This window comes from Fistularia commersonii, chromosome 19 (genome assembly GCF_037954325.1).
Source record: "Fistularia commersonii isolate RoL2024-O1a breed Wild chromosome 19, RoL_Fcom_v1.0, whole genome shotgun sequence".
NCBI lineage: Eukaryota > Metazoa > Chordata > Actinopteri > Syngnathiformes > Fistulariidae > Fistularia > Fistularia commersonii.
In genome coordinates this window covers 9,312,466-9,334,151 of record NC_141302.1, presented here as the reverse complement: position 1 = coordinate 9,334,151, position 21,686 = coordinate 9,312,466, and the positions used below count along the sequence as shown (strand labels likewise).

General features: G+C 38.6%; 1 protein-coding gene across 2 annotated transcripts in view; it reads left to right on the top strand.

Moving 5' to 3' along the window:
* Positions 1-8,388: 8,388 nt before the first annotated feature.
* Positions 8,389-21,686, top strand: part of ppargc1a (peroxisome proliferator-activated receptor gamma, coactivator 1 alpha) — a 292,516-nt gene continuing 279,218 nt past the window's right edge. For both annotated transcript variants that reach the window (XM_086165966.1, XM_086165965.1), the window contains exon 1: positions 8,389-8,579. In XM_086165966.1, the coding sequence (XP_086022092.1) occupies positions 8,499-8,579 (81 nt within the window). In that variant the 5' untranslated portion in view covers positions 8,389-8,498. The remainder of the gene's footprint in view (positions 8,580-21,686) is intronic.

Here is a 21,686-nt window from a genome sequence, read left to right as displayed (position 1 = left end):
TAAATCAGTGTTTTCCTGAGTGAGCATTTATAGCCTTGATAATCTGTGTAAAATTTTCACTTACTCAGCACACACACTGAGCCTTCACATTTTACCTGCCAAATCCAACTAAGTTCCTGGCTGGTCCGAGTTAAATCTTCTTACTGGGCTGTTGATAGCGGCTGAAACAGTTAGAGGGAGGAGGAATGTTAATTATGAATGTTTCAGAACAAGATCAGTTTGAAAATCCTTGCAGAGCTGGAGCTCCTTTTGACTCTACTACCAGGTGTCAGCTCCTCTCAGATGTCGAAGGTAAAGCTTGATGTTTGGAAAAATGAATCATGAACTCTCAGGTGATAAATAGAAAAATGTTCACAGATGCATCTTGAATACTAAAATCGCTTCTCATCTTGTCATGTTAAACTTCATTTGGCCTCCAACTTGAAACTTATAGAAATGACTTGGCAAAAAAGAAAGTTGGATGTCCCTTGACAGTCTTTTCCCCTCTCATTTTGCGGGTCAACAGCTTAAATGAGAAGAGCCGCTTGCGGGTGGCAGAGCATGAATTCAGTGAGGACTCTTGACGGGGCCCGAAGGATTGCACACTTCTGGGAGTTTCCTGGTCCTACAATTCCCATGGGCTGAACTGAGGGCTGCATCTTAACCATGTAATCACTCAGTTGAAACACATGAATTCTTCTGAAAGTGGCACTGTACTGGTTGCACATTGCATGTGGAAGGAACAAGAAGGGGAACGATATCTCAGCAATAAGATCATGCTCCATCTCCTCTGGTGGTGATTTTCCAAGTTTTTGCTATTTTAAATATAATTTCTCTGTATCCTTATTATTTCCCTTTTTAAATGAAAATGTTATCTTTTTAGAGCTTCTTTTAGTCAATTTTGACCCACAATCAGTATAATCTCGGAAATTGATTAGAATAATTCGCCCCTGTAGATATTAAAATGGGTCACTCTCCATACAGATTGTGTGAAAAACATCAACTTTTTCCTGACACCATTTTTGACATTTTTTTTCTACTGTTTTTTGGGGTCACAAATGACGGGCATCATCCCTGACTGCAGGTTCATATCAAATATATTTATTTATGATCTACTCATTAAGACAGTATTTCAGATTAATCTATCCTTCCATCTGGAAATCCACTTAATTTTTAATAATACCGAATTTTGAGAAAACGTTTTTCATATAATCAGTTAGCTACACACAATGAATTGTTAAAACCTTGGTCTTTGGATATAAACTACAACCCCAAGGTTTATGTATATACTCTGATGTCCATTTTAATGTTGAGAAGTAATATTTATGTGAAACCTCCTTCCTGTCAAAACAGCTGATCAATTGAGTTTGACTTAAAATAATTAGCTCCCTAGGGTACTTTATTGCAGTAAAATGTTCTACAAGATGCAGAAATAACAATATGACGATAATTCCTGAAAAATATAAATTCCTGCTATGTCGTATCTGCACGCAGGTTCATGACACATCTTCTCTAAATGGGTTTCGATCTAATCAATCTTGATGCCACGCTGACTTCCCTCCCAGGTCTGTGGACATTCTGAGATTATCCCCATATACCATTCTGGTCATTTTCCCATAGTTGTGCAATAATTGTGGTAACTGCTGCCATTATTGTTATGTCACAGCTTTTCATCAGGCTACAGGCATAAATGAACTGTAAGCATTTTTCCCCTCAATCTCCATTGGGTCTGGAAGCAGGTAGGCAGAAACGCAAGCTTCTAAAGGGACATTCAATGAAGCCTGAGGACTGTTAATCAAGAAATTAGCATGTGCACTCTAATATATTTTGACTGTTGTGAGACTTTTTTTTTTTTTTTTTTTTTTTGAGTTCTTGATCCCATGGTAGTGAAAGATCCACCAGATCTGCAAAATGCTGTGACTGTTCCATCTTCCCCAAAATGAAACCAATAGAAAACCCATTAGTTTGAGCTGATCTGGAAATTAGATGGAATTGATCCTGTGGTAAGAACAGTTTTTCATGCTCAATATTTCCCATTGATTCATCCTGACATAATTACAAATGAAAATCATTATGGATCCAAGTTGTATTTTGTTAGTGTCAGATATGAGGCTACTCAAGAAGCACAGTCTCACCACTTGTGCTAAGTTGTGTTGGTTGTGTTATACTCTTCGGCCATATTCAAACAGTTTCCTGCCCTGAGATTTGTATTCCGAATGTTGTTTAGGATTGAAGACCTGAAATGATATGTAGGTTTGGGATATACAGATCATAATCACACTTGGAGATACTGTACATTCCCTGCAACTGTTCCATCTTTGTATCAACAATAAGCTGATCCTATGAGCCATTTTATGTCGCTCTTTGACTGTAACTCAACAAAAGAAGCAAACGCAAACAAATATCAGACAGGTTTTGTTCGGCATGTTTTCCAAACAATGTGAGTCACCAGCTTGCTATAGCTCAATCTCCTAACACCCACAGTGTCTTAGATGGCACCTCATCATCATTTGGGGCCCTAGGTAGAGAGCTTTATGACTGAACACCTCAGCGTTTCAGGAAATCCTCCTGTTCCTCAGCAGTCCTTTCTCCACCAGCCCTGCCGCCAATCGGAGCTGAGACAGGTGTCTTATCTCCATCGCACCGCACAAGCTCAGCCAATCTTCCAGGAAGATGGCGCCTGGAATGTGACAAATCCATCTGTCCTGGTTTGAATTTGTATGCTAATTTGAAGTAATAGCCCCTCTGGTGACAGTGCAAGGGAACAATTCAATCATGCCATCTATGACAGTTGCTTTCCAACCTACTCTGTGATATGGGAGTAAATGCACATGGCGCCAGGTTAGGCTTGATAGATGGCTTATATAGGGGGGATGTGGCATGTAGACTGCATGCTTAAAATGGGCTGCCAGTTTGAAATGAATCAAGCAACAACTGCAGGCACCTGTGCTGAAATGTATGGCTGCTACCTGTAGGCTGAGGGAACTATTTGATTTGACCTCATTTAATTCCACCACAATGCCGCCTGAACTTTTACCCAATTCCCCTGGTGTGGCTCTCATGATTGAATAATAGAATTTCCTCACATAAAGCCACACTAACGCAATTGTTACATTGTCTCACTGAATCATCACAGGCAGTTGATTTGATTCAGTGAAAAGCTTTCATGTGTCGCCGGGCAGAAAAAGAACAACGAAGATGCAGGCACATGTATACGAATGATGTGAGCTGTGCCATATATTCAGAGAGGAGCCGGCTATACGATGTGTGATTTCTCTTGTGCCTTGGCACTCCCTTGTGCTGTGCAAATGTATGGCACTCCATAATCTTTAAATTAATCTACAACACTAGAAAGATTAGGGTTGATGGTGGCAGATAAGGCTAAAGAACAAACTACTCTTCATTCTCTTGCATCACTCTTTTGCCCCACACCTCCATATCAGACCCTGCTTCATTTCAAGGCTCTTGATGGTTCAACATAATCTTATTAACCATTAAATACATTTTATACCATTGAAATTGCAATACAGACCCTCATTCTGATTATAGGAATGTATAGTAATGTAATTTTCATAGCATATTTTACTGTATTGGTATTGTGAAGGAGCCAAATGAGAAGTAACCAGATAAAATATATCATTTGGGTTGTATGAAATCAGGAGGGAACATTTATTATCATTTTTTCTCCCACTATAGTAGTGTCATAATTCTAAGCTTCATAAAGAAACTGCACACCTCTGTGCCAATTGACCACACTTCAGACAGGTGTAGGTCATGCCTGGCAAACATTTCTGATCCAGGCTGATGGACAAAGGCCCCAAGTGTATCTGCAGAGGTCTCACCTTGTGATAGTAGGCTAAAAGACTGCTTGCCCAATGAGCTCTGTGAGCACAGATCGTACTGAGAAGTGAAAAGATTTCCTGTGCTGGCTGCACGAGGAGTGTGCATATTCAGTGGGACACATTGCCTTGCCTCCTGAACCAAGTTTCTACAGTGCCAATAAACATGAGTGTGTCGCATCATCTTAACTGGATCATGTATCTGGAAGGTGTGACCACTGACAGCAATCAAAGTAGGAAAATCAGATGGTACCTATTGTAGAGCGATGATAATTGTTTTCCTCTTTGAAAATAATGTGAATGGGATCATTTGATTCTGTATAGTTTGGGCTTGTTTTCTTTAGCAGAGCTTTGCAAACATACTATCCCTTAGGCATTTTATGAAGTATTATGGAGGAAGAAACCATTCTCTTGAAGTGTATAACAAAATGTGATAAATACAAACTTTTTCAGAGTAAATATTTTTTACCTCTATTGTCACATCTACACAGATGTTTTCACTTATTCTGGATGATTAGACCTTCACCAATGTTGAAGCTGAGCAGGGATAAATTGAAAATTCATGAAATTGCATGATTTCATCATTTTCCCATTGCATGAATAATAAAAATGATAAAGTTGTAAACTGAAGCACATGAGTAGGTGTAAGCAGCTAACATTGTAGTGAAAGAGATGTTGATCAAGCACAGTGTGTATGCCCACACAAAGCCAAGAAAAGAAACCTGCTGTTTGTGTATGATAATTTTCCATTGGTTTTTCAGTTTTTGCATTTAAAAATATCTGGGTTATAATGTGAGACTTGAGATGCAACAATATGCAATGTTCCGTTCTTCACAGAGCCAGAAAAAAATCATGACAAAACAAATTCAAGAATTCTCTACAAGAATAATACACGTATTTTTGAATTGTTCATTATTTAAAATTATTAGATTAATTCATTTTGCTTAACCTGCACTCTGTGCCAAAGCGGAGCTGGAGTCTATCCTGCCTGGAGCCTATCCCGGGTGTTATTTGGCGGGATGTGGGACCTCTTGCCAGTTAGTTACAGGGCCATACATATAGAGTCATACAACCATTCACTCGCCTAGTCACATGTCTGAGCAATTTAGAGTCTTCAATTAATCTATTGCTTGTTTTTGGCTGTGGGAGGAAACAGACACAGGAGAGAGCATGCAAACTTCACACAAAAATGTCTCCATCAGAATTGAGCCAGGGACCTTCTTGCTGTGCTATCTCATCTAATGTCTAATTAGATGATGCAGAAAAGTGAGCTTGAGCACTTTGAGGTCTCATGCCTGTGTCATTGATATAATCACTCATGTTGCCAGGTTTTGTTGTATGAAACTTGTTCATTTCTTCATTTTGCACTAAAAAGGCTTCTGGACCCATGCCAAATTATTAGCTACTGTCACACAAGATTTCATTTAAGCTTGATGTGTATGACGGTATATGTTGCAGAGACACTGCAAAATCTCAGGTTGATTGATGTTTTAGTGTTGGCGTGGCTTGATTCTACTGGTTAGTTTTTTTTACCTTATTGAGCAAATTTTGCAGCAACTAAGTAATTTCTTGTTTGACACTAAATAAGCTGTTTGTTTTTTTTTCTTTTGTGAACTGGAAACTGTTAGCGTGCCTGTGTGACCCCTGACAGCAACAACATCCCTACTGGAGTGATGTACACTGGAAGTTGGTTAATGAAAGACTAAATTGTCCATAGATGTGACTGCGTGTGTGATGGCTGTGTGTCTCTATATGTGGGCCTGTGATTGATAGGTGACCGGTTCAAGGTGTACCCTGCTTCTTGTAGATGCATGTGACCGATGGAACCCATGACTTCAAATTCCATGTATTACTTAGCTCATACAATGTGACTGTGGGTGACTGAGGTTTCATATTAGATGTGTCTTCATGAAATGTCTTGGCCTTTGAAATGGCATTCAAAGAGGGCCATGGATAGCTCTGCCATACCAGGCCCATTTTTTCCATTTCAGACCTCTTCTGCAGGTTCCGTCACATTCAGAAGTGTGATTTCAATATAAGGGTGTGGCTGAGGCACTTATTCTCATTTCTGGGCCTCCAGCCACAGATTGTTAAATAGAAATTGACTTAATAAGTATGACACGATCCATTTGTATTTGATTCCTGCGTCAGGCTATGAGTTTTATTGTCTCTTTTATTTAAATGGGAGTGTCAGTAAAACATTCATTTGTGTGGAAAATGGTTTAAATCTTGCAAAGTCAAATCTTGTTGAAGAATGTTAAAAAAGAAGAAAATCAAGCAACTAACATTTTTTTATACACTTGCATACATTATAGTGTTACAGTCAGGTAATTAAGCTCTTGTAGAGGTGATTGGCAGTTCAACATACATTTAGAAATATTATGCCATGATCACATCCATAAATAGTAGTCACATACATGTATCTATAGGATCTAGTTTAAAAGGGGCTGGAAGCATAAGCAAGGGATTAATCTCTTTCTTCCTGATTGGGGAAAAAGTCAAGTTTAATAAAACCCCACTCATGACTGCTGATGGCTCCATGACTTTTTTTTTGGTTTCATTAACTGTTTGTTCTATTAGTCTAAGGTGGTAGATTTCAGCCAGACACAGGCAGGACTTTGCTTCTTCTGTGTCGTAGAGACCTTGAGGAGGAAGTAACACAGACTGCATAATCTCTGACACTTGTCACTAAGAACAGATGTAAGGGCATAAACTCGGGCATTTGAGGGTGCATTTCCGAAGGGCAAAATAGGATTGTTTTTTTCTCTGATTTTCCATTAATGGGATTGCAATTTGCATTATTTTTCATTAATTAATTCCTGCTGGTTAGACTTCAGAAGACCCATGTTCAAATTGATTTTGAGCAGGAATGCTGGATGGGATAGACGGCTCATTTCGGTGAGCCACGGCTCATTCACAGGTACCTCTACATTTTTCATGTTGTTGATATTATTCAGCTTGGAACTCATAATGTGGGCTTGTCCATCATCAATGCCCATCTTTTCAATAAATAATATTACTCAATCATACTATTTATTTTGTCTATAAAATATTAAATAACATTAAGGATTTTCACTCCGGATTAATTTTTCAAACATAAGCCTTGTGCGGTTTTATAGTCTTATCTATTTCACAGGCTCTTTGCACTCAGAGACAGATAGATATTTAAGTACATTAGATCACAAGCAGTTCGCACAGCGATCAACAGATAAGTAAATTCTGCAGTTCTTTAAGAACAGTACATCAATAAATATCAAAAAAGTCCAACTGGGATATCTTTTATTTTTCTGTTTTGGCCACAAATTGAATACTGAATTTTTAAGCTACTCTACTCTTTAAGCTACTTTTTCACTACCACATCTCTAAAATATGTACTGTACCTTCGACCACCGTTTACCTGACAATTGCTATTACTCTATATGACAATACTATTTTTATTTATCGGACTGCGACTTTTCCAAAGCATTCTTTCCAAAATGTGTACGTATTACTTTAAATGCTAAAATGAAAAAAAACAAACATGAGGTTTAATCAAATCCTCTCACTTCCTTAGCAATTGAACTTTAGACATTCAACAAAGTACTTCACACATTCCTACTAAAAGGGCTCAGTTTCATTGCAAAATTCTTTTATTTTCTAAACTTCAATTGTACTGATTCTAGGAGGATTCAAATACACTGTGGTTACTACTTTTACACAAACAATTTCTATACTTTTTCCTTTTTTTTTTAGAAGTCAAAACAATCACTTAATACATTCCTCATGGTCAGAGAGGAGGATGCTGAGGAAGCTCCTCAGCATCATGGCCAATGTCCATCACCCCCTGCATGCCACACTGACATCCTGTCAGAGCTCTTTCAGTCGTAGATTGATACCACCAAGGAGCTCCACTGAACGCCACAGGAGGTCTTTCCTACCTGAGGCAATCAGATTTTTTAATTCTTCTTCCCTCAGCTGCAAGGAATCTCAAAATCTTTGTACTTAAGACCTTAAAACACTTTATAGCCTTAACTGACACTTCATAGTTTTATTTGTAGTTCTTATCCACCCCCCACCCCCCCTTTTTTTTACTGTTTATACAATTTCCCACTATTATTTATTATTGTTATGTTTTACTTGAAACTCTGGCACAACAATTTTCTTCGGGATAAATAAAGTTGTTCTTACTCTTATTCTTACTTTTTATGCATGGCATTAATGCAAGGCTCAGTTTCTTTGTAAAATTCTTTTATTTTCTAAAACTTCAATTGCACTGATTCAAAGAATATTTAAATACACTTTGCGTACTACTTTTACTCAAACAATTTCTACACTTTTTTTTTTAGAAGACAAAACAATCACTTAATACTTCCCCCATACTCTTTACGCATGGCACCCTTGACCCTGACTTGGCGCCTCCTCATCGGTCCGCGCACCAGACTTTGAGAACCCCTTCAGACGGCAGCATCCAACTGGGTGTTTTTGGGAGAAGGCGCCCACGTGACAGTGACAGCAACATCCAGGACGCCCGACCACCGCTCGTTTGGAGCTCCACGGCGCTGGAAGGCGAGAGAGAGGGGATAGAGGGAGACTCGACACGGGGACGCAGAAAGCTTGACACCCGCCCGTCACCCCCTTCGCGGCGCTCAGACCCTAACCCCCCTTCCCCCAGACGGGCTCCTCGGCGGCGGCTGGCGCACCATGGACGGTTACTCCCGGAGCGAAGACGAGCTGTTCCCCCCCTGCCTCCTCAACCTCACCTGGGAGAACTGCCACGAGCAGGTAGGACCCGAGTACACGGCTAATTTAGCCTTCCCGCGGCGGTGGAAACTATAACAATTTCAAAATGAAATTAAAAAAAAGAAAAGACCGACAGTGCGATAAAATGCGTGTGATAAGTTGTGAGACGTGCCTCTGGTCAGCGGTTTAGTTACTCCGGTCCTGAAGTCGTCCGGCCGTCTGGCCTGAAACTTCGCCGCTGATGTGCCACTTCTGGGGCAGTCTCCGGCCGAGTGTATCCAAAGTACTTCTCTTGGAGGCTTTTTCCCTCCTCAGCTGCCGGCAGCGGCTCAAAAATACCGCGCCTCGAATCAATGCCGAATAAACCCGGTAGTCAAAAGTATATCTCACACTGGGGATTTTTTTTCGGTTTCTCTATTTCCCCTCGATGGAGCTAAACTGCCTTTCCCGCTGTCATACGCGAGCTGAGAACACTTGAGATTGATTTATTTGATGTATTTTGAAATGTCAAATTTTCTCTTTTTGTAACTTATTGCTTTTTCGGGGGGTCATTGTTATTCTTTACCTGATTTTTCTTGTCTTATTTTTAGGTTTATTGAGTTCAAATATGATGGTTTATTTCTTGCATACCTTAATATGTCTGAATGAATTGTTTCTTTGGGGCTGGGTGGAGGGGTTCTTAATCTTTCAGATGAAACCTTGCAGTTTTTAACGTGTCAACTGTCTTTACCCCCAATATCCCTTCATTAGTGTCTAGCTCTAAGATTGCATTGGTAACTTTTGGAATACATTGATCTTTATTTCACACATGCAGGCAAACTTCCTGGTTTGTGTCCATTCTCTTTGGATTGTTGGTATTTAAGTCAGGTAACTTCCAACTTGTTCTTGACAAACAACAGGAAGATGAACATTAAGATGCTAGAGCGCTGGGCCTGTTCTCAAACAGCAGAACAGTGGTGTCTGTTTGTAGATAATAACCTAATTCTTCCCTCGAGCTTCATCGGTTCTGCCTTTAAAATACACTTATCGTGCTGAATGCAATCCCCCTTAATTGTCACATTCTAATTTGTGCAGGGCTAAAGTTATTTGCTCTAAGAATACCAATGAAATCACTCTGTGTGAATGGGAGCAGGGCTCTGAGCTATTTAGAAATGTATGCTAAATGACTGATGCCAAAATATTTGTATAGTGATTTTTATGGTAATTTACTTGAATGCCACCACAACAGCTCAGGAGATATATATGCAGAATATTTATTTGTGTTATCAGTAGCCAGGTTGCAATACAGTGGAAGAGGACATTTAAACAATAATTCTCCTTTGGTTTAGCGGGGCTATGATTTTGAATTACAAGTAATCACAAATTAAAGAGGATTAGACTCTTAAAGCTCAAGCCTGCCATTGGCTGAGCTAAGTGTCATATTGTAGCAGTTATTTAGGCATGGAAAACAAAAGCCAGCCCAAACAGAATTCAGAAATGCAAAGTCACTGTGAACAGCATGTAAATGTGTAACAATTAAGCCTCAGCAGTTTCTGCCGCTAATTGGATTTCCGCATGCCAATTGTGAGTTGCTCATTCACAAACTTAAGACCCTTATATCTACAGTCCAGAATTGCCTGAGTACTGTTTCAGGTTTTATCTCAGCTATTCTTCAGGTAAGAACTAGACAGAGAGAACATTAAAGTCCATTACTTTTCTCTTCTTAGATTAAAATATGGCTACCTAAACTAATGAAAAAGATTGTGAGGTTAAGGTTTGTGTGCTGTGGATGACGATTAGGGTTTTATTTCACGTTTTATTTTGCTAGCATTGAAGTAGTGACTCCTTGATCATCTAATTGAAATTAGAATATCCTTGTTTACTTATCCATAGTCCCGCAAAAATGCCAAACCTTGTTGTGTTCGTCCCAAGTCATAAATTGTGGGAACTGATCAGTAATGAATCACCTTAAAAGTGATGAAATTCCATGCAAAATGATAAAAACTTGTGGGAATGAATAGATTCAGTTTTAAACTCCCATGCATCAATGGCCATTTTGTGCTGAAAATAGGTGTGTATATTATTAATTGCTGACTATAATCCAAGCACTTGCTCATCTAACGAAGTGACGGTCGTGCTGGCAATTTTTGCGAACCCATTTAATATAAAAATACTTTTTAATGCATTTATGTTGCTGGTGGAGTAGAAAATATGAGGTAAATCTGCAGGTAAACATCAATGCTTTTTTTTTTTTATGTTTTTTTTTTATCTTGAATGTAATGTAATGTCACACTATCAGCTCCTTGTCCATGTTGCCGGACTGGCTGACAGGAAGGAAAATAAATCTTTTAATGGGTTGCTTATCTCCCTTACCAGTTTGTCTTTTCCAATACTTCATCCCGGTAACAATGCATTCATGCTCACAGATTGTTGTCCATAAAGAGCCGTTGATTTTGTTTTTGACTGTTTTTTGTTCATTTGCCCTTGCCTTTGGGAAATGATCAATTAATAGCCATTATAAGCCTGTAAAGCATTCCATTAAAAATGACGAAAGTTCAGAAAAGTTAGCAAGAAATGCCCCGAATTGATCTTGCCTGGTGTCAGAGTAATTATAAATAAAACTTTTAACATGTAACTCATTACATATTGCATATTTAAATAACTTTGAATTAATAATTGAAATTTAAAAACATACGTACATATTTTGAAATACATCAATATGGCATCATACAGATCTGGATGTCACATTCTCCCTTTCCATATTATTCTTCCCTAAATAGGATCAGTAATGAAATAAGACGATTAGACGAATTTATGATTAGACTTAGTCAGTTTAGTCAAAACTATAGATTTTTGCCTATAAATATAGATAAAGGGAAGGTTTTATCGTGATGCAATCCCTGTATTCACACTTTAAGAAGTTCTATTATTGTTGATTACATTCAAAACCTTGATTTAAACAAAATATATCCACAGCAGAAGTACACAATGTTACACATGACAGCTTCATAAACAATGACATTGCAATGACGAATGTGTCGGACAACAAAAACTCAAACAACAAATCTTGCTTTCAGCTATCTTTTAAATTGTGACTTTTAGGTCAGCTTGTATCTGCTTTTTCCTGCTATAAAGTATATTTTTTTTATTTGTCTGGTGAATAAACAGTGTTGGTTGACCTTTCCTGAAAATTAATATCTCTGGGTTATTGATTGTTGGTCAGACAACAAATGTCACCTTGGCTTCTGGTTCTCGGCTCTTTTCTTACTGTAATCATTGGATTCATCCAAAAAAAAAAAAAGGAAGAGCTTGCAGTATTGCAGCTGTATCATTTTTAGAGTTTAAAACAAGTCCTGTAAGTGGTTTCTTTATCCAGTATGTCTGTATAAAGTGTTTTATGTGTATAGAAACTTTTGTCAAACGTTAAATGTGAGTTTCTTAACTCGTTGATGTCCATGGTTTCTTGCTTTTGTATTTTTGTAGGAAATCAGTTTCTGATTCTCAAGTTGACTAATTCTAATGGTAATCTTGGAATTTTTGGAACTGTGAAACAGAAAAATCAGACCACTTTGCTCATGCTTTTCGGAAATCTAGATGTCTAGTTAACAGTAGTGTTAAGTATCAAAGTTTTCACAAATGGACGATTTAATGTATCTGTCCAGGTGTGAATCGTCCTTGAAAAAAAATGTTGAAACTCCACAGTTCCTGTTAGTCAGAACCATACGTCACCTTAAAAATTCCTTTCTCAAAAAAAGAACTGAAAGCGGGTCACCTTTTTCGCCCAGCATGTTGTTAGCCCCCTCCTCGCCCTCTGCGGGTCCAACAGTGGGTGAGTTAGTAAGTAAGTAAGTAAATAAATAAATAAATGAAATTGTTGACACAGCCAGTCCTTATGGCCAGATTATCCACTCATGCTTGAGTGCAGGGTAGAGGCCTGCATTATTTAGCTTGAGACACAGAGATGGGGTGGGAAGGAAACTGGAAAGCTGGGTTTTTGCCGCAGGTGTCTGTCCGTCTGTCTGTCTGTCTGTCCGTCTGTCTGTCTGTCTGCCTGCCTGTCTGCCTGTCTGCCTGTCTGTCTGTCTGTCTGTCTGTCTGTGCGTGTGTGTCTGTGTGTGTGTGTCTGTGCGTGTGTGTCTGTGCGTGTGTGTGAGAGAGAGAGCCAGTGAGCTGTTTTGGGTTGAGTGCTTTCCCTTCTGCAATAGTAGACTTGGGGATAGTTAAAACATGTGGTAAGGGGACAGTGATGTCTTTTCTTAATTAACAAATGAACTCATTCCCTTTCACTTTACCCTGACTTTTTCTCTTTTTCTCTGCATGCCTTCCGCCACCCACCCATTCCCAGCTCATCAGGCTACTTGGGGGTTGCTATCCATGGTGCTGAAAGTTTCATCACACATTTTGTGCATGTATTTTTAACATTCCAGGCAGCAATCCTTGCCTGGCCCTCGCCACTCTTCAAAAGCAATGTATTCAGTTTGTCTCGACAAAAAGCGTGTAAGCACTTGGCAGTCCGGCTCAAAAGGGTGAAGCCTATCATTCAAGGCATTTTAAAAAGCTGCAGGTAACGCAGTGTGCTCTCAGTGGCAGTGAAGACTAATGCATTTTTTTTTCATGTGCTTGCTTCTGCCTGCAGCATGTTTCACCATGGCAAAGCTCAAGTTACATTGCTACTTACTCAGTGACTTGGTTAAATGAAAGCTGCTTTATGTGTGCTCTTACACACAGTATTTGATCCATAGAAGGCTCCTCACTTTCCAAGTATTGAGTCAGCAGCCTGAATGGAATAGTGGAGGTACACTTCATAGCAGGAGAAGAAGAATAGTGTTTAAGAATAGCTTTGTTTTAGCAGAGTTAGATTGAGTTTCACTTTTTATTTGAGTGGACATTAATTTACAAAGTGGGTGGGAAATTAAAGAGAACATTATATTTTACTGTGACTGGATTTTGAAACATTTATGGGATTTTTTTTTTTTTTTTTACATGGAGTTTAAAGAGCTACAAAACACTACATTTGAAGAATAGTTCTTGAGTAATTGCTAATATCCCTATGTCCCTCATGTGTCAGGAAACCCCTTCAGTTTCCTCATGTAGCAGCTTCACATTATGAGAAATATGTGGTTATAATGGAAGAACTTTTTGACATTGTTCTGTCTTTTGCAGAATAGCTGACCATCCAGAGACTGACAAACTTACCTCTATTTGCAAGAAAAAAATAGTTTCCCCTCAGCCCCATCTTTGCAACTCCAAGCAGGCAGAAAAATGAAGATCAGGTTCAGCATAATTATTTTTTCTTGGAACATAAAGGTCACATACACACAACGCACTCAAACCTAGAGTGACAGACGTTGGCTCATTTTCTCTCTCCAACCATGTAACTGTTCTGACTGGCTCCATTCTCATTTTCACACGTTAGATTGGACTGCTGAGCTGCACAGGTGGATTTGTGAGATCCCATGAGAGCTGCAACTCACAATATCATGTGAAAATCCATAGTTTTTCCTTGTCTGCACAAAGCCTGTTGTGGATTTTCTTGTTCTAAATAAAAACGGTCGCGGACGGTCTCTTTGTCTTTAGTTTTATTTCGGAAGCCTCAGAAGGGTACAGGTCATACAGATTGCTAAGCAGTCTGGAGGAGAGTACAGAGGTTTGACTGCTTGTGGTTTGCGGACAATGGACAGTGCAACTCTCTTTTGTTTTACTTCCTAATTTTGCTGAGTGATTATCTTTTGTTCCAGGCTGTGGACATGTATGGTCATAAGAAAATAAGAGAATGTAAGAGTGAAGAAAAAAATTAGACGGTGGCATTTGAAAAATCAGGATATGGCCTTCGGGCTGAGTACTTCATGTGTGGCGCTATACATAGCTATACACAACATTTTATCTGCTTAATTTGTTGAAAAGATCCAAAGAACATCCTGTTTTCTTGATTTTGCTCCTACAGCAGCACAAAATAACGTGATGAAGTTTTCCATTACAGGTTGCATGTTGGTGCGTTAGTGCGTGCGTGAGTGCGTTGTGTTTGAACTGAATCAGTATGTCAGACTTTTGGGGTCTTATTTGTCACGAGTCATACGGTATTAAAACTGGTGTTAAATTGTGGGCCAGTGCAGTTTTACGTCACCTACAATGATAGTATTATCTCTAATTGTATGTTGTGTCTCGCTCACAATGTATCCTGCTATCAATATCTGCTTTTCAGTGTTAAGCTTATTGGTGACGAACAATTGTGAGATTTTTAGGGACTCAAATTATCCCACAAGTTTTATTTTCTGAATGCCCTCCACAATATTTTGAGCAGCTTAAGCCTTATTGGGAAATAGTGCTCCTGCGATTAATTTTGAAATGATTTTTCCTGTGTGCGTGTGTGTGTCTGTGTCACGAGTTACTTGTGACTGTCCTAAAAATGCCTGGCAGCAGTGATAAGAAAAGTAGTATGAGGTGGTGGTCTTTCCAAATAGGTTTAAAAGGCACAAATACTGGGAAAAAATGGTGCAAAATCCTTATTACCTATTCCCGTCCCCACAAACACACTTGCTGTTTGTCATGGTTTCATTCCATGGCTGCTCTGTGTAGCAGCAACTACTCCCACCTCTTACAACTACCCCCAAGGAATATATCTAATTTCCATGTTGGCACATTTTTTAATCAACAAGTGTGAGCCTGCTGAACACCTTGTTTTTTACCAACCCACAGGAGCAGGCCCCGTCTGTGGTTTAATGAGAACCGTGTTGTTCCTTTGCAACATATTGCCAAGATATGGATGGGTAATTATCTAATCAACAATTTGAAAAAGTGCTGCCACTTACTCACAGCTGACCTGCTTACCGCCTGCCAGCGTTCGCTGAAAGAACTGATGTAGTGGCTATAATTTATTGTCACATTTGCCGTGGTATACTTTTTAATGTGTTACATGAATACAGAGATCAGGTTCATACTTATTTTTGTCCTGTACGATTCCATGAGTTTTCCATGCATTTAAGATGAATTTTCAAATGCATAGATTTTCTAAAGTGCTGATATACTGTTTCATAATTGGTGATAGGTTTCTGTGGATTAACACAATTGGAAAATAACTTAAAAAACTGATATTACACAGTGCAGACTTTCCTACCTTCCATATTATTACTTTTTGAAATCATTATGGCTGAAAGAGGCAATTTCAAATCATCTGACCCCTGCTTTGGCACTATATTATGCTATTTTTACCTTCTCTCTCCCTTTATTTCCTCAGCGTTCCCTTTATTTTAGTGCAAGTTCTGCAGGTCTGAAACTTTATCTTTCAATTGCATGACTTTTTTATGACTTACAATGACTGTATTAACTCTGCTCTGAGGAAGATGATGATCCATTCCCGGGTCCTTTAAAGAGAAATTAGAATATGAGTAAAGATCAAGTGCATTTAATGGTTTGATGTTAACCATGAAATACTTTTTGAAAAATCTAAGCATCTCACATGCAAATGTTGTTTCACGCTGGTATGTTAATGCCCAAGTGTGACGTTAGCGTCAGGTGTTACTGTTTTGCTGCTAAAACCAATCTTGAATATTTTGGAGTGCAAGTGGACCAAAACTTAGATCAGATGCATCTAAATAAAGACTCGCTATGCATCATAAATGTACCATAAATGCCTCTTAAAATCAAAAACATTAATCAAGGTGTGAACCACCAGAGGGAGCAACTAGCACTTATTCCTTGTGGAATTCTAAGACGAATCACTAAAACAGTCCTGTTTGAGCATTTCTGTTTTTTTTTTTGTTTGTTTTTTTTACTACTGAACAATTAGTTGTTCCTCATTTAAAGGGGGTGTCGCAAAAGTATGTGATAGCCTTTTAGCTTCGGTTTTTACTATAAGGCTTAGTGTACCTTTCTGATGTGCCTGTTCCATAGCTTCAGAATTGAATATAATCAAAATATTAGATATCAGTCACGTTTACTGCCTGTTATGGATCATACTTTCTGAATCAATGTCAAAGGAGAAGAAGTGCAGGCATTACAGACCACATTCTTCGATTTTGTGTGGGAAAATGTCTTCCTCACCACTTGATACCTTGCAAAATCTGAGATGAAAGGAAATGCAGCTTAGACTGTGAAAAATCCTTGCCTTCTCACCGGGAGGTAAAAGTACTCTCACAAACATTGAATTGCACAATGAAGTGTTATCAGTGGCAGCACTGAACCCCTGTGCTTTTGATCGTGCCAGCACTGCCTGTAAACAAGTATTTTCCCATTTCCCGCTCCGTCTGTCTCTCCATCTCTCTCTCCTCCTCACCCACCAAGGTGTCTGGTGGGGGAGGTTCCTTTGATTATCTTCGCTGCTGATTAATTGCTTTTCTTAACCTCTGCACAGACGTGCTCCTACACTGCCCTGGAGCCCACTGCACGTGCCCAAATGGAGCGCTGCCAGGAGAAAAACAAACTCCATCACGCCTCTATCTTCCTACCTTCTCCCAATTACTGACCTTCATCCTTTCATTTTGCCTTGGATGTTATCGCTGTCATTATCAGTGTATTTACTTGGTTGTTTAGCAACGTACTTGGCGCGCTGTTTTAATATCCGAGAAGAGTGAGGGTCTTGGAGTTCGGTGAAATGAGTTTATATTGTAGGGTGGAAGTACTGTGTTGAAAATTGTCCCAGGGGTCACCAAGTAATGTTAGGAAAGGGAATTATATGATGCAGGAATAGTTTTTTGCCTTTTTATGTCCTTTCCTCATCCATTGATTTAAAAATATGTTGGCTATGAATTGTGCCGGCCAGCAATTTCAGTTGTGCTTTTTTTTTTATTTTTTATTTTTTATTTTCAGGTATTTTTTTCTCCATTGCTCTGTTTCATTTCACTTTGACCTCTAAACCCATAGGTACATGTTGCATCTTGTTCCGATGTTTATGATGGGTAAAAAGTATTGACTTCCTTAGGGGTAAAAAGAAGTTTTCACTTTAAAAAAGAAAAAACATTTTTTTTTTATTATAGATTTTCCATGAGCAGACAAAGCTAATACTGTCACTATATACATCTAAGGCTTGAAAAATTACATTAAAGATCACACTCATTGAGCTAATATTGTACTACTAAGTTTTCAAATAATGGAAAAACTGTTTTATCAATTTGCTATCTGAATCCAAATAAGAACTATTTTTCAACAATTCTTGGCAATTATTTTTCCATGAATACTCAGAATATCCATTTGCATAAAATGAAAATACTATGAGTAAATTGGCATTTAATCACTCCTTAAAATCGGCAGGATATTGCCTGAAAGATAAGCAGACAATGCTGAAAAGATAAGATGGAAATTGGCTCGTAATTAAGCAGGAAATTGCTGTAAAATTTTGCAAGATATTGCCTCAAAATTCAGCATAAAATCTTCCTTGCAATTAACAATAAATTGTTCAAAAATTTTATGAAACATTTACTGTCCTTAAAAAATAAGATTACAACATATTCAAACAACATATTAATCACAAGGATGTGATCTAAGTAGACAACAGGCTGTCTAGAAATGGCAAGTGCACTGTGTTTGGGATAGTTAGGGTAGTTTTCCTACAAATTGAGTAAAGGCTCCTGAATATTGTAGCATTGTTGTTGTCTATGTTCCTTATAACTAGGCAGATATATCTAGGAATACAGTTTCATAATGCCAATTCCTGCTTGTTTTTTTCTCTTTGAGTAAATTGATCATGCATTTGTCATCGCTGGAATTTTACAGGATTGTGTATGATATTACTTTATATGACTTTTGGGATACATTTTGCAAGTACGGCTTAATTCATAAGGTGTTTTTTAATTCAAACAGTACCTTTGGGCTTTGGTCTTGTAAATATGAGACAGTCCACGCATGTCCATTCACACCAGCACACAAGTAGAAGAGCTGAATATGAGACACTACAATCACATAATGCACAGACTGACACGGTCATTCACTTGCTACAGGCAGGACTCCCTGGACTGTATGGTCAGTGTGGTATGGCTGACTTTCCCCATCAGCGAAAAACCAGAATGAGCTGAGCTAATTGAGCTGGGAGGCCCGTTAGGGGAACATGGCTCCCTTGCACATTGGTTCATCCCTTTCTCCTTTTATCTGTCCGTCACAGTGCCTTTACTTCCATATTTCCAAACAACTGCATTCAAGTAAGCAACTCAGACACTTGATTTAACTTTTGAATCATGATGGATATTTAAATGATTTACAATAAATTTTATGTGTGTATTCATAAGAGGAGGTGGTTGAATTCAAGTGGTTTTAAATAATTTCTCTCTTTAATGGCCCTTATTACAAATTGAGTATAAGCTTTACATACAAGCCCAGGTTACCCTGCAATATTTCCTTTTTTGTATCACCTAAACAGACAGCAGATAGCGAGCATTAACTGATGGACTGCATTGCCTGTATGACGGCAGATTAGCTGACAACAAAAGCAGATTATGTGTTCTATTTGAAAGATATTAAGATGTAACATGCCGTTCGATGGGTCCTGAGAGGCCCATCATAAAAGCCACTGCAAGCTGTTGAGACAGAGATTCTGAGTTGTATCCATCTTTTAGCTGCACTCTGGGACTGATTATGGTCAGGCAAACGGCCTTTACCTGGAAAGTCACTTTCACGTTCTCGTCCACCATTTGTTAGTATGGCTAATGTCTCATTAAGTCTCACAGGAGGGAAATGATGTGCTCTTTGGGTGAAGGTTAGACTCTCCGCTTATCATGAGACAAAGGATAGAGTGATTATTTCAGCACAGCCGTGCTGTAGCCTGTGTCTTTCACAACAAGGCCTGTTTGTGATACTGCTGTTGCTGCTTCATTACCCATAATCCATTAGCTCTCCATTCACGTCGCCGAAATAAAAGTTAAAACATTTGGGCTCAATGATAAATGCCTGATCACTTATGCGTGGTGTTGTTCAGAAAAGAGTGGACAGAAAGGGGATAGGGGGTAAATTCCACATTATCTAGCAGATAATTACAAAGCAATCATAAGCCGTTTCCGGTGAAATGGTAAACAAGCTGAGGGCTTGCGCTCTTTTCCCGAGAAAAAATTTGAAGTCATTTTGTATGTTATGCTTCAATGTCCTTTTCTCTGCAACCACTGGCCACCTTTGGACATTAGCTGACTGAATCTCACTAGGTCTGGAATAAATTTGTGTAATAAAATTTTCTGGAAATTTTCAAATGTCATGTCACAAATTAACATGAAATAAATTGGTTGTGAGCTAAACTTGGGTCATTATAAAATGTGTTATTTTTTTATTTTTTTCCTTTTTTGCGGAATACTGAAACTGTATATTGGACTCTAACACAAGGTGTGACACTTGACACTTTGAATTGCAGCTTAGTAATGCTCCCTGTGGAGGCTGTACAGTAACCTACTCAGTCATTCATTCAAGTTCAAATTGAAACGTGTATATATATAAAAAAAAAAAAAAATAAAAATAAAAAAATATATATATATGTGAGGTCTGTCTTTAAGTATTTGCCTTCTCAGGCTTGGTGTTTTTTTCTTCTTAGCTAGAACAGTGTATCATATTGTTTTGGTTTGCTCTTCATGGTTGAGTAATAATTTCATTCACTGAATGACCTTGGCCTAAGGAAATAGTGACTTGCTGATAGTTGTGGGACAACACAAAGAAGAATCTCAATTCGGATGACTAGTTGACTCTCTAAAATTTGAGACAGGATTTTTTTTTTCTGTGCTGTGCATGTCAGCAAAGATTTTGTATCTTTGAGACTCAGCAAAAATGTTCATATCTATGAGTTGAAACATTTTCACAATCCTTCTATTATTTTTTTTGATTGAATATAAATTTATGTTTAGTTACATCATATGTCCTCAACTTAAGGAAGTCATGAGCTGTGCCTCATCAGTGTTGACCTTCAGTAATTATACCACCATTTACAACACTAGAACAAGTTAATTATCCATGCAATCGATCACCCCCCCACACACACACATCTCCCCCTGTGCGCACCAGTCATTTAAAAAAACCCAATCAATCGTTTCTTTGTCTTTTCTCTGGTTTTGAACTTACTGTAAAGTTCAAACGTACTGTATGTGGGAAGTACATTCATTGTCCACTCAAGTGACAGCCCATTTTCTGAATCTTGGTCATTTATTGGGACAGTTGAAAGGTTCTGTAAGATGTCAAACTGTCCCTTGACTGTGCATAATCTAATCTGATGAAAATGCATATTGCACTTATAGAATGGTGTTGCTAGAAATGTTAAAGTGTAAGTGTTTGTTCTGAAAAATCAATTACCTTTCACCGTTAGCCCTGTGTAATGTGCTGGCTACACCTGCCACCTCTGCTGTGACTTCATTACTTAATGATGCGGCCCATACTTCTACAGCCCGCCATGGATAAATGCTGTAACGGCAGTCTGTTAGGGACCATGGAGTGGATGGGGGGACACTGCGTCCTCTCTACCTGATGACATGCAAGGTTTATCACGTTGAGCAGAGACATGGTCACCTTACCCCGGGCCTCATTGTGACAGCCAGCAAGTCACTCGAGAGTACCATTGGAAATCGATAAGGCCCCATTCTTTAATTGTTAGAAAAAAGGTCCCTTGTTTACAGCATCACATCATCAGTCAGGACAACCTGACTTTCATTTATTTTTGCCTTCTCCTCTCTTCATCCTTGTGTTTATCTGGTTCACTATCACCATGTTCTATGTTGAATAAACTTGCTTGCTGACTGGTCAATAATACAACAGGAGCTTCCTGGATTTTGTGAACAAGGAATTTATATGCAGCGAGAAAGCTTTTCTGGTTAATTTCAGTATGCCAACAGTTTTGCTGTAACTAAATCTGAATGTCCGCCTCAACATAAACTGTTATATCCTACTCAGAAAAGACTGTCGTGCAGTTCTATCTTCTTCAGACTTCAAGATTAAGCTGCTCCTTTTTTTAGTTGTGTTGATTCTCATTTCACCATATCTGTGTGTGAGGGGGTGGAAAGTATTTCAGAAAATTGCAGACTGCATTTTTGGGAACCCACTTCGGGGGTTTCCATCGACCAATTTAAATGCCAGTTTCCAGTTGTGCTTCAAAAGAGAAAAAACAATTCAAGTGTTGGAGAATGAATTAACAAGGGAAAAAATAGTTGTATAAACAATTGGTAGAGGAAGTGCAAATGTTGCTTTAATGGTCAAAGATAGATATAATTTTAGTTT